The following is a 13,203-nucleotide window of genomic DNA, read 5'->3' as shown; positions in this document are numbered from 1 at the left end:
TTAATGTTTATTCCCTTCTAACGACTGCAGAGTGGGGCTCAGAACCACAAAGTGAAGGAGGAGGCAGGAGCTTCCCAAGGAGAACAAAGTCAGCATCAGGACCACCATTCCCGAGGGTCAACCATTTCCGTGATGCTTTAGGGCTTCTCCACATGTGGGTCTCATCCTAGCTCTGAGCAGGAGTCTTTAATCAACAATGCTCCTTCCCAGCCCATTTTACCATGGGCTTCTCTGCTTTCTGAGCTAGGATCGAGGTCTCCTAATGACTTAACCTCCGGAAACGGCAGTGACCATAATTATCTTATCATGTGGGAAAAATAGCTGCAAGCAGGTGGCTGGGAGAGTGTTTCTGCTCTGTGCAGGGTCAGAAGGAAGAGGTGCCACTAGGGCCATAGCCACAGTCCCCAACTCCCAGGAGGTGAGTGGGCATATAACCCAGGAAGAGCAAGGCCTACCTCTCTGACTTCGTGAAGCTGGCCGGAATACTGACTCTTGGCTCTTCGGGCAGCTGCAGGCGACTTGTGACGCGTGACTGAGACAACACCGGGGGCGCCCGCACTGAGATGTCTCTGGCTACAGGGAGACGCAGAACTGGGTGTTCCATGGGGGAGCAAAGTGAGGCTTCGGCTGCGGGAGCCTGGAGTAGTCTAGAACAAGCAACAGGCATCAAAACTCAGCAAATGGCCCACAGAACGTGACTGTTGCCTTTCACACGTGTGGGCTCTCGGATTCCCCCCCGATCTGTTTAAAAGGACGTAGGCGTGGGGGAGGTCTACCTGCACTGCGTCTGAAACCCATGAGGACCCAATTAAAGAAAATGTCAGGGGTAGCGGTGGTCCAAACCTTTAACCCCAGCACTCAGAAGGCTAGCCTGGGTCTACACAGTGACTTCCAGGATAGCCACGGATAAGAAGTGAGTGATACACCCCTGCTGACTTACCCTGTTCATCTCTAATGTCTCCTGTCCTTTGCTATGGTCATGGAGAGCCATCTCCCAAGTGCCATAGGCTCAGAACCTCTGCCTCTACCCTCATGGCTTCCTCCTTCTGGAAGCCGTTCCCCTCCAGAATGATCCCCTCCATGGAACCCTAACACTGGGTTTAATGTTGTCTGGTCTGGGAAGCAACTCCCTAGCTCGCTCACCAAGCTCGCTCCCTAGCAGTTCCTGTCTGCTTACCAAAGGCATTGATTGCCTGGGTCAGAGATTCTCTCTTCATCGTCTCCATATCCCAAAACCTGGTGAACAGTGATTTATTTTTAAAGATTTATTTATTTATTATATACGAGTACACTGTAGCTGTCCTCAGATACACCAGAAGAGGGCATCAGATCTCATTACAGATGGTTGTGAGCCACCATGTGGTTGCTGGGATTTGAACTCAGGACCTCTGGAAGAGCAGTCAGTGCTCTTAACCCTGAGCCATCTCTCCAGCCCCGTGAACAATGATTTTAAGTGCTTAATAAATGTTGAACTAAGTTCTTTATTTCATATGTTAGCCAAAGCTTATGTTTCACCCTATAGTCTTTACGCCCCACCTCTATATACCCCTATAGTACTATGGTTGCAATTTGAATATATCAAAATATAATCATTTGAATACTAGCGGAATTCAAATTACTAATCGGTAGTGAAGATTGTGTTTCAATTTAATGAAGACGAACTTGACAGCCAGTCTGAAGAACAAACCTGGATTCGTCTCTCAGAGGAAAGGCTCCAAATAAATCAAAGGGGTTTCGAAGGAAGAAGAATGAGAGGCCTTCACGGAAGGCAGCATGCAGGCAAGACTATGAAAGAAAGGCCCTGGTAAATTTGGCTACCTAAAGGTAAAAATCACCACCATCACCACCATAAAGTCAAGGGGAAAGTAAAGCTGTAAACGTTCATTAAATGAGCCAAGCAAAGAAGCAAGTTCCTCAAAACAGAACGATGAATGACCCTTAAACCGGACCAAGGAGTAGGTCCCACTGTGTGCACCGGAAAAAAGGTGAGCCCAAACGAAGTTTAAAAGGCGTGCTTCAGCCATCAGCTTCAACATTCCAGAGTTCGAGCACACAGTCATCAATGGAGCCTGATGGCAGCAGATCTGCTCCCAGCATCCTCTCTGAGCCACTACAATCCCTGGAATCCGTCCTCCAGTCAGACCTGCATGCCGGAGGAACGCTGCGTCCTCAATTAATGACTGCAGCGGAGTATTTCATGGCGGAGGCTGTCAACAGTGTGAGGTATGTTACATAATGAAATACCACTGAGCAGGGAGAGGATGCTGAAGAAGACCTCTAGCCATTGACCTTGAGAAAAACTCTGAGCTGTACAGTTAATTGTAAGAAGCAAGATGCAGCAGCCCTGTGCCAAGTTCTTGTGGAAATCCAAGAATCGTTCTCACTATTATTCAAAAGAATTCCTTTTAACCACCCCCCAAATATTTTTTTTAAAGATCCACACACCAATCAAGTAGAGACTTATTTATAAAGAGCCAGACGCGATGGGGAGAGCACAGAAGGCAGGAGGTTTGGTTCCACAGCTTGCTTGCCTTCACTTCGAACTGGGGGAAGGGATCTGCCTGTTTGCAAATTTTGAATTCCATGGGACAGCTACGTTCTTGCTACCCAACCTATGCATCGTTTAGCCTGAGGAAAAGAAAGGCATGTGGGTGACATGCCACATCCCGTGGTATAATTAGCAATTAAGTACTTACTGAATACCTACTACGTGCTTAGCAGTATCCCTACTGGGGAAGGTCAATGAGAGGCACGAGGTGGCTGGTGTTAGAAGACACACAGACAGGGACAGGAGAGATGCATCAGCGGCTGGGAGCCTTTGCTGCTCGTCTAGAAGACCCCAGTTTGGGTCACAGCACCCGCTCGCTCCATAGCTGCCTGTAACTCCAGCTCCAGGGGGACCCAATGCTCTGTTCTGGCCTCCGTGAGCATCTGCACGCTTGTGGCATGTATTTATACAGACACATGTACACACGCATACATACATAAAAATAAATCTTAACGGACAAAACACACAGATCAGAACATTCACACGTACACTTTAAAAAGAATGCAGTTCTGGAGGCTGGGAGGGGGGCAGGCTGGGTTGGCAGGGTGCTTACCGAGCATGCTCAAAATCCCGGGTTTGATCTCCCCACACCACGTGCACCAGGCATGGTGGTGCACACGTGTAATGCCAGCACTTAGACGGTACAAGCAGGAAGATCAGAAGTTCAGGGTCACCCTCACCTACATAGAAAGTTCAAACCCAGCCTAAGCTACATAAGGCTGCCTCAAAAAAAAAGGGGGGGGGGAGATAACAAGATGTTAATTTGAGAATAGAGTTGGAAAATGTCAAAAAAGTAAAGACAAGCTGGTCTTAGCACAAACAGATGTCCCGGGACTGAGGGGATACCCACGTGTGTAAGAAAGCTTGCTTTGTGAGCAGAGAGCCTGAGTTCGGCTCCCTACCACACAAGGAGTCTGTGTAGAACGGTGTGCCTACGGCCCCAGGGCTGCAGTGAAGAGCTGGGATGGCTGCTAGGACTTGCTGGCCGGTCAGGCTGCCCAAAAAAGATCAAGGCCTAGGTTCAGTGAGAGACTCTGAAGGGAGTGGGTCACACTGATGAAGCAGGAAGTCCGGGTACTTTTCTCTATCTGTGGTATGTATACAGGTACACACACAGGAGCATTCACACAAAGGTACAAACAAGAGTACATACATGCAGGTACACACAGGTGCACACACAAAGAGGTACATACACATAAGTAAATGTATACACATACACAAACAAGAGTCCATACACACAGGTGCACACACACAGAAGTACATACACATAGGTATACACATATACACATATACACATACAGTTATACAACATAAGTACACACAGGTACATACAGGTGCACATACATACAAAGGTACATTCACACACAGGTATACACAGGTGTGATACACACACACACACACACACACACACACACACACACACACACAAACCACCAACAACAATCCCCTAAGCTGAAACTTTGTTTTTTAGAGAGTATTTATTTTATGTATGTAAGTACACTGTCTCTTCAGACACACCAGAAGAGGGCATCGGATCCCATTACAGATGGTTGTGAGCCACCATGTGGTTGCTGGGAATTGAACTCAGTTCCTCTAAAAGAGCAGTCCGTGCTCTTAACCCTGTAGCTGGAACTTGATGGCACAATAGGAAGCAAGGTAACAGAACACAGGTTGATCCTCACCAGGCGTCTCCCTTCTCCCCTGTCCCCACCCCACCACCCCCACCCCTGTCCCCACAGGCTGGACCTCAGACCAGGGAAGCAGGCGCTTTGTAAACGAACAAGAGAATGGAGAGTGGGGTGGGAGCTGGGGTAGAAATCACAATTTTGGGTTGCTTTGAATTGCTGAAAGAGTTTGGGAAGGATCCCAGGATCTGGTATGCCCATAATCAGGAAAACCCAGGTTGGAGCCTGTAAGTGGTTTAGAAGTAGTCACATGTACAATGGCAAACAGAGGTGGGAAACCTCAGGCCTTTCCCTCCAGCTTTTCTTCCTTCGGAGTGTGGAAGAGGAAAGAGGAACGTTCCCTCATCCCGTGACAACTGTAAATTTGCTCAAGTATTAAGAGTCTGAAGAAAGACACTGGCTGTTTGGACGGCTTACTCTAGACCAACAAAAGATGGAGTCCCCTGGGCCACGAAGCCAGGAAGACAAGTTTTACTTCTCCAGCTATACTTCCCTCAGCCATGTGACCTTGGGAGAGTTATTTAACCATTTTCATTAAGTATCAATTTCCTGATCTTTAAAAGAGGAATAATAGTATTGACCCTTAAAAGCCCCTGTGAAGATGAAGCCGTATCGGGCCTACGAGGCACTTAGAGCAGGCCTGACAAGTGAGGGCTTCACAGCCTGCATTCATTTCTTCACATGATTTAAAACTCAATCAGTGAAGAGAGTATTGATTTTTTAAAATGTTAAGTTGCTTAGTACAAAAGTTAGCAGCCACTAACTTCCTTATTTCTATGAAATCAAAGTGGTGCTGAGACCCAAAATATACTTTAATGCTTACATGGCCAGCTACGAGATATCAAAACTATAGAATATGTACATGCACATGCATGTGTAAATGAAAACACACGCGCGCACGCGCGCGCGCGCGCGCGCACACACACACACACACACACACACACACAAACTAATGGTTTTTCAAAGTAGAATCTCATAAAGCCCAGGCTGGCCTCAAACTCACTGTGTAACTTAATACTACCTGGGAATCCTGACCCTCCCCCTCCTGAGTACTGGAACCACAGGCGTATGCCACCACGCCCAGTGTATACCGTCCTAGACGTGGTCAGTCCTTCACACAAGCTAAGCAAGCCCTCTACCAACTAAGCGGTATCCCCACCCCTATTTTGCTAAATTTTTTTTTTTTTTGGTTCTTTTTTTCCGGAGCTGGGGACCGAACCCAGGGCCTTGCGCTTCCTAGGTAAGCGCTCTACCACTGAGCTAAATCCCCAGCCCCTATTTTGCTAAATTTTGAGTAGAAATGAAGACCCAGCAAAAACTAAGGAGTCCATCGCTTAGGAAGCTCAAGAATTCAAGGCCAGAAGAGGTGGCTCAGTGGTTACAGAGGACGTGGGTTCAGTTCCCAGTACACACATGGTGGTCCACAATTGTAACTTCAGCCCTATGGATCCAGTGCCCTATTCTAGCCTCCATGGGCTTCAAGCACACATGTGGTACACACATACATAGCTTATCATAGCATACACACATGTCCACATGCATGGGTGTGTATATATGTGTGTGTGTGTATACATATATACATACATACATAAAATACTTTTTAAAACAAGAGTCAAAGCCAGTCCAGGTTATATGGAGATCCTGACTAAAAAATATATCTTGACCATAAATAATCACAAGAACCACTACCTTCTACCCCAATGCTTTTACTTGAAAAACAAAAATCTTGGAAAGGAAGTCAGCTATACAGTTCTTAGCACCTTCCCAGAGCAGTGTCAATATGCTGTATTTACCTAGGAGGGCGAGCCACCCCCTGTGGATGGCTAACCACGAGGTCGAGGTCGTTATTTAGGTAGCGGCTGTCATTTAAATCCATGTGGTGAATTTGAAGTGGGGGTAGGGGAACGCAACACCAAAACCAAACACCTCCTTGCACTGACTGTGGGGTCCTCATGGCTACACACACACTAGGGCTTCCTGTAATGGAACGCCAGTGGATAAATCTCATGGGAGACAGAAGAGGGAGTGTGTGTGGCAGGGGAGCTGATAAATTACAGACGATACAAACGAGCAAGCCTTTATCCTGCAAATGTCATCAACGCGTACCCCTGCTACTAATTTAAACAAATATTAGCCGTCTGGGGAACAACATGGCAGGGGGTTCTTCCAAATATTTACCTCAACTAGGGCGACTGGAAATGCCAAGCAAGCCATCTGGAAAATTCTGAGTTGACAGTGATGGCTCCCTAGAAGGATCGCCCCTGTGTCCTGCCATCAGAGATTTGCAGGCTCCCTGCATCCCTGCCCCCCAGTAAAAAAAAGACATGCCGGCCAGATGCAAGGAGAGGGCATGAAAGGGACAGGCGAGGGGAAGAGCTGGTGGCTAAGAGCTGTTGTAGGCAGAGCTGTGTGTCTTCTCCATTCTTGACTGGCTTCTAATCTAAAGTTGCGAACGGCATGTTCAGGTGCTACCCTTTCTTCCCCACACACACCAGCAGCAAAGCTGGCATGGAGGGAGGAATACTGGGAAGGGAAAGGAATTGGTATCACAAAATAAAAGGATCCAAGCCGGAGGGGATGGCAGTGCCCCGCGGTGGGAATGCTGACTGTCACCTTGGCAGGATCTAGAGCCCTCTAGAAGAAGGAAGTCTGCGAGGGAGTTCCTACATTAAGGTAGAAAGACCCATGCAAGCATGGATGACACCATCTCCCAGGCTAGAGACTCTGACTGACCAGGAGGAGAACGTAAGCCAAACATCATTCAACACTGTTTCCTGTGGGTAACCAGCTGCCTCCTGCTCCTCGCCGCCATGGACCATGCATGTCCTCAAACTGTAAGCCAGAATAAATCTTTTCCTTTGTCACAGAGATGAGAAAGTAATCGATTATCTTATCTAGGAAAGCTGAGATCCTGGCACCGGATCATATCCAGAGGCTGCTCCCTGACGCTCTCTAAAAGTCATTTAAAGAGCACGAGAGACAGAGAGAAGCAGGGATGAGCATGCTGCTGGTGATGGCTGACTCTGACAAACCCAGGCTCCATCCCTTGCAAGCGGAGACGCAGAAGAAGGGGGCCTGGGTGTTTTTAATCTCTAAAGGTCAACCCTGCCTCCCTCGTTTGAGAGATGGAGAAGGAAAGGAGACGCCGTGCAGGAAGTGTGTGATGCTAATTGACATGCCAAGAATTCATCCCCAGTGGTAAAGCCAGGCTTCCAAGAACCACTAAGCACGGACGTTCATGCTCTGTGAATCAGACACACTGAGATGTCACTAGGTAAAGTGATAACAGAATATCTTAATAACAAATCACCATAAATACTGGTGAGGATTTGGGAAGGGAGGCTGGACTTCCCTTGGGAGGAATGTGGATTAGCTTAGTTACCGTGAAATCAGGCGCCAAGAGTCCTCAAAAGCCTAGAAACGGAACTAACATGTGAGCCAGCTATGCGGCTCTGGAGTGTGCATCCAAAGCAATCAGACCAAGCAGATGGCCACAAGGGAACTTCCGTATGCACTCACGATGACAGTACTCACAGTCGTCATGTGATAGAGCCAGCCTAGGTGTCAGTCAACAGCTGAACGTAGAAAGAAAACCTGGCATGTACAATAGAATATTACTCATCCGTAAAAAAGAACGAAGTGTCACTTGCAAGAAAATGGACTATCAAGGAAAGTGAGGTGAGTCTGACTTGGGCAAATATTTCGGGCTCTCTTACGTGACACTTATTGAGAGGGATGGGGGCAGGTGGGGACTGGGGTTGGGGGTTTTACAGAAGAAGAAGGGAAACCAGAAGGTAAAGGAGAGGAGAGAAGGTAATGGGGGGATTAATGTAGTCTATATATCATGGACACGCATGGAAACGCCATAATGAAACCCATTGTTTAGTACAAAATATACTTGTAAAAACATTTTTAAAAGCTATAAAATCAGTGAGCCCACAATACAGCCAGCCAGGTGATGAATTGAAAAGAGCTAAAACCATCCTCCGGGCCTGAAAGAACCAAGCAGAAACTTTAGCACAGAGCGGGGAGTCGTCCACAGTAACAGTAAGGACGGTGGTATACGGGCATTAGTGTCAGACTTTCGGGGACAGAAACCACCGGTTCACCTGGGAAAGGGCTGAGGGTGTGGAATGGCAGATGCCAGCGGGGCAGCCATGGTGTGGAGATAGCAGCCCTCCCCACCATCCTGTGACTGGTCTGATGAAAATTCTATGGGATTGTTTTTTAAATTTAGTAATTCAGTGAGCTCCATCTTATGAACAAGAGAGCCAAAAGTCACGAAAAGACAAATTAACTTAGAAGAAAGGAGGGAAGTAACTCACACCATTGGATGAGTATACATGCACTTACATAGACACGCACACCTGCATGCACACACTACGATCTACATGTGTGTGCCCCATCTTGCTCTAATTCCAACTGCTGCTATGCTTTAAAAACAAAAAATACAAACAACTGTCCCTCCCCCCTGCCCCGGTCATCTGACGAATATCGATTTGGAGAAGAAAGGGTTTACTTCAGCTTATACATTTAGGTTAAAGTCCATTACTGAGGGAAGCCAGGGCAGGAGTTGGAAGCAGAGCCATGGAGCAGTGCACTTTGCTGGCTCAGCTTGGGGGGGGGGGGGGCGGGGGGGGAGGAGTTAGGGGAGGGGGAGGGGAAGAGGGTTGTTAAAGAGTTCATGGGAATGGTGCTGCCCACAGTGGGGCTGGGCCTCTGCTGTCCGTTACCAATCAAGACAGTCCCTCATGCTAACAAGGCCCTCAAATGAGCCGCCCTTCATAGGTGAGCCTAGACTGTGTCAAGCTGGTAGTTACTCCTAACTTGGAGGTGTTGCGTTTGGGAAGAGATGAGGTTTCCTCCTCAGTAAAGGTGAGTTACTCTTCAGCAAGTCTGCAAGGTAGCCTCCAGTCTACACCTGCCTCCCTAATGGCTGAGCCAGCCCTGCGGAGAAGGGGAACTTTTCAATTCCATGCCTCCCCGAACAAACCAAGTCTCAGGAACTGGGGCAATCAGCTCATTAGGACTAAGACAGTTTACATTTTCAGCTTTTTAACGAAATTATTCATAAGCACAGAATGGGTCGCATGCTTACAGATGTCAAAGACAAAAAGAGGACACACCACTCCTCCCCTTCTTAGAAGCTAACCAGGAGTCCTGCTGCCCGTCTTCTCTCCTAGAGGGTGATGACTCAGCACTCCAGGCCAGGACCACACAGTAATTACTCTGTAGATGCTGATATGGGAAGTGATAGGAATACAGCAACCCCTAGCGATGATTCCTCACAACCTCACTTTTAACCACCACCCCTGCCCTGAAGAGCAAACACAGAAAACCTCAGTGCTTGGGACTGGAGAAATGCCTGGTGGTTAAGAATGCATATTGTAGGGGTTGGGGATTTAGCTCAGTGGTAGAGCGCTTACCTAGGAAGCGGAAGGCCCTGGGTTCGGTCCCCAGCTCCGAAAAAAAGAAAAAAGAAAAAAAAAAAAAAAGAATGCATATTGTTCTCATAAAATATCCAGTACCCAAGTTGGGCAATTCACAAGCACTTGGGCAACTGACTCCCTCTTCTGTCCTCCTCAGGTACCCATATACTCTCTCTCTCTCTCTCTCTCTCTCTCTCTCTCTCTCACACACACACACACACACACAATTTAAAATGAAATTTTTAAATGAAAATGTTCCTGTAAATAGCTTTCCCCTCATGCTCCTGTGGGTACCGCCTTACCCACGCTCCTATGAGTAACCCCTCACTGAGCCCGAGCCCTATATGTTCACAGGTTCTCAAGGACGGGTTCAGTGTTGGTCTGGTTTTAGTGCTCTACCTGAACAAATAGAGATTTGCTCACATCTCCCCAGGAAGCATCACAAGACCAATTATACACAAACACAAAGTGTCCCAGACTACAATCTGGTACAACCTTAGCTAACACGTTATTCTGGGATTAAACACACACTCAGTGAGCATCTCTCTGTGCCAGGCTGAACAGAGATAACAGAAACACAACAGACAGAGCATCTCTCTGTCCCAGCCTTGTGGAAGCAGCTTCGGAAAGAAAAAGGTAAACAGGTCAAACATGAGATGATTTTCAATTGTTACAAGACAAAGCAGAAGCTGATAACCAGTTAGCTTGTCCAGTGTCACATGGGTGGTTATGGGAGAGCTCAAGAGAAGATTTGAGTTCAAGGCTGAGATGACAGTGGCTGGAAGATGGCTCACTGGGTACGTTCTTACCCTACAATCATGAGGATCAGAGTTCAGAACCCCAGAAATCCAATTAAGTGTCCGGTGGATGAGGTGGTCTGCCTCAGAAAACAGGGATCCCCAGAGTAAGCTGGCTAACAAGACTAGCCACATGGGTGAGCTCTGGGTTTGATGGAAAGATTCTGAACAGTGAGAGAGGATGATTCCAGACATCAACCTGGAGCCTCCACGTGCACATGCAAACACATGCATGCACAATTGCATGCATCGTCGCACATGCATACATGCACATACACCCGTGTGTGTGTGTGTGTGTGTGTGTGTGTGTGTGTGTGCGTGCGCGCGCACATTAAAAAAAAAGTCTGAGATTCACCAAGAACTATACTGTGCTATTCATGGATAAATCCCTGGGGAGAAATTCAACCAATGCAAAAGTTCTGGGATCAGGCCCCCTGGGTGCTTCTGAAGAGGGAGTAACAGAGAAATGAACAACAAAGTAACACAGTAACAAAGTAACAAGCAAGGCACAGCACAGGGCTTAAGGTCACAGAGATGATGGCTGGGAGAGACCAATTTTGATGAGAACAGACCTGGACTACAGGTGTGCTTTGCACTGGGCTGCCTACGACAAGCTTACACGCACTGCCAGCCCTTGCACCTCCAGCCCATGTGCCTCTAGGTCTTAAATTGAAAACTACAGACCATTGCCGGGTGGGCATGAAGAGCTGGAACGGCTGAGGGCTGACGAAGGCAACAGGGATGTTGAGCCAAGGAGAACAGTGGGTCATTTTCACACCAAAAAATGCTTTAGCAGTGCTCTGGAGAGGGGCCCCCACTCTTCCCCCTACCTCACCCCATCCACCCAGAAGGTATTTTTACATCAGAACAAAAGGCAAGTGTGTGTCTGGGAGTCCTCTAACTTCTCCCTCTGCCAGGAGAGACAAAGAGGCTTCTAGTTTATGGTTAAGCCTCAGTCTCCCACCACAGGGTCAAACCAGCCAGAGGAAGGGAGCGCCCAATGCAATTCTAAGGCAGATGGTTTCAGAGAGCAAATTTGATTTCCTTCAAATCAATAACTCATTTGTGACAGGAGGCACACCTGTCTGCTTAGAGATCATTATCTCCTTCCCAAATGCTTGAGCACATGTTTGGAAGCTCACAGGGACACCTCTTCTTGTGCATTATAATATTTGGTGCTAAGAAAGGGAAAAAAAATCTCATTGTAGACAACGTTCTCAGGCTGAAGCTGGGGAGAGAGTCCTATGGAGTCCAGGTAGGAGAGACAACACGGACACTAAGCCCAGATCAGGGATGTGACAGCACAGGTGGGAAATCTGCTGATGGCCTGGAAAGATGGCTCAGTTGGTAAAGTGCTTGCCTTGCAGGTTTGCAGACCTGAGTTCAATGCCTAGAACCCGTGTGACAGGCCAGGCATGGTAAGTGAGTGTTCACGACAACATCGCCAGACTCCCTGACCAGCCAGCCTACTTCTTGAAGTTCCAGGCTAATGAGAGACCCTATCTCAAGCAAACATGAAGGTGTCTGAGAAACGACAGCCTGTGTTTGTTCTGTTATTGTCCCACATGCATGCCCCCGTATGTGTACCCAGAGGAACATGCATGCTCACACACATACACACAAATCTGCCAATGACTGAGGCTCTGGACAGGAGCACCATACTAGCTCCATGGGGATGACCACAGGAGGCTCCTGAGACCTAAAACTGCTGCACCACCCCCACCTTCCATGTCTTCACAGCCAACCTCCCTTCTATTACTGTGAGATATGATCTTGCTGGGTAGCTGTGATGGTTTGCATGTGCTTGGCCCAGGGAGCGGCACTATTAAAAGGTATGGCCTTGTTGGAGGAAGTGTGTCACTGTGAGGGTGGGCTTGGAGACCCCCTCCTAGCTGCCCAGGGATGTTGAGTCTGTTCCTGGCTTCCTTCCAGTGAAGATGTAGAACTCAGCTCCTCCTGCACCATGCCTGCCTGGATGTGACCATGCTCCCACCTTGGTGATAGTGGACTGAACCTCTGAACCTGTAAGCCAGACCCAACGAAATGTTGTCCTTTGTAAGACTTGCATTGGTCATGGTGTCTGTTCACAGCAATAAGACCCTAACTAAGACAGTAGCCCAGGCTGAACTTGAACTAATAGCAATCCTCCTGCCTCAGCTTCCTGAGTGCTTTGGGAATTCCAGCCATTTCCCACAATGCCCATCTTCCCGTTCCTGGTTCTGTTGCCCTTTTCATACACAGTCCGCGTGGTTAGACTAAGTGGCCGCCTTCTGCCTGGTCTCATTCTCACTGGGGTACTCCCTCACAGGACAGGGATAAACCGGAGCTCGATATGTTAGTTACCAGAAGAGTGGTTTCTCTGTGAGGCACGAGAGTCTGGAAATTTTTAAGAATCCTAAATCCAAACAAAACCTGTGAGTACCCACAGCTAAAAAGAATTGTTGACAGACTTGGTTTGTTCTCAACTCAGTTCCGACTTGAAAAAGAACGGCTAGACTTCCCTGCTTAGATCTCTCCATTCCACACCTCGAACTTGAGACAAACCTGATTTCAGGCCCGACCCTCTCTGTTCCAGTTGGGAAACGGGTGGATCTGGAACAGGCCACAGAGTTGTAGGGTACGCAGAACTGGCCACGGCACTGACCGAATCTCTCTGTGCAGTATCTGCAGGCTAGCTGAGCTTGTTTAATTACATAAAGAATTAGACTTTAGCCAAATATTTAATACCGTGGGACACAGCAAGG

The 13,203-nt window shown here is 47.9% G+C and overlaps 1 protein-coding gene across 19 annotated transcripts in view; it reads right to left on the bottom strand.

Moving 5' to 3' along the window:
• Osbpl10 (oxysterol binding protein-like 10) overlaps window positions 1-13,203 on the bottom strand; it is a 255,044-nt gene that overhangs the window by 122,234 nt on the left and 119,607 nt on the right. For 13 of the 19 annotated variants that reach the window (XM_087562464.1, XM_087562488.1, XM_087562486.1 and 10 more), the window contains 1 exon segment: window positions 456-647. The exons of the other annotated variants lie outside the window; for them this stretch is intronic. In XM_087562464.1, the coding sequence (XP_087418590.1) occupies window positions 456-647 (192 nt within the window). 19 annotated transcript variants of the gene reach the window in all.

This window comes from Rattus norvegicus, chromosome 8 (genome assembly GCF_021556685.1).
Source record: "Rattus norvegicus strain SHRSP/BbbUtx chromosome 8, alternate assembly SHRSP_T2T, whole genome shotgun sequence".
Taxonomy (NCBI): Eukaryota; Metazoa; Chordata; class Mammalia; order Rodentia; family Muridae; genus Rattus; species Rattus norvegicus.
The sequence above is the reverse complement of the archived record's forward strand: the minus strand, read 5'-3'. Positions and strand labels throughout refer to the sequence as shown.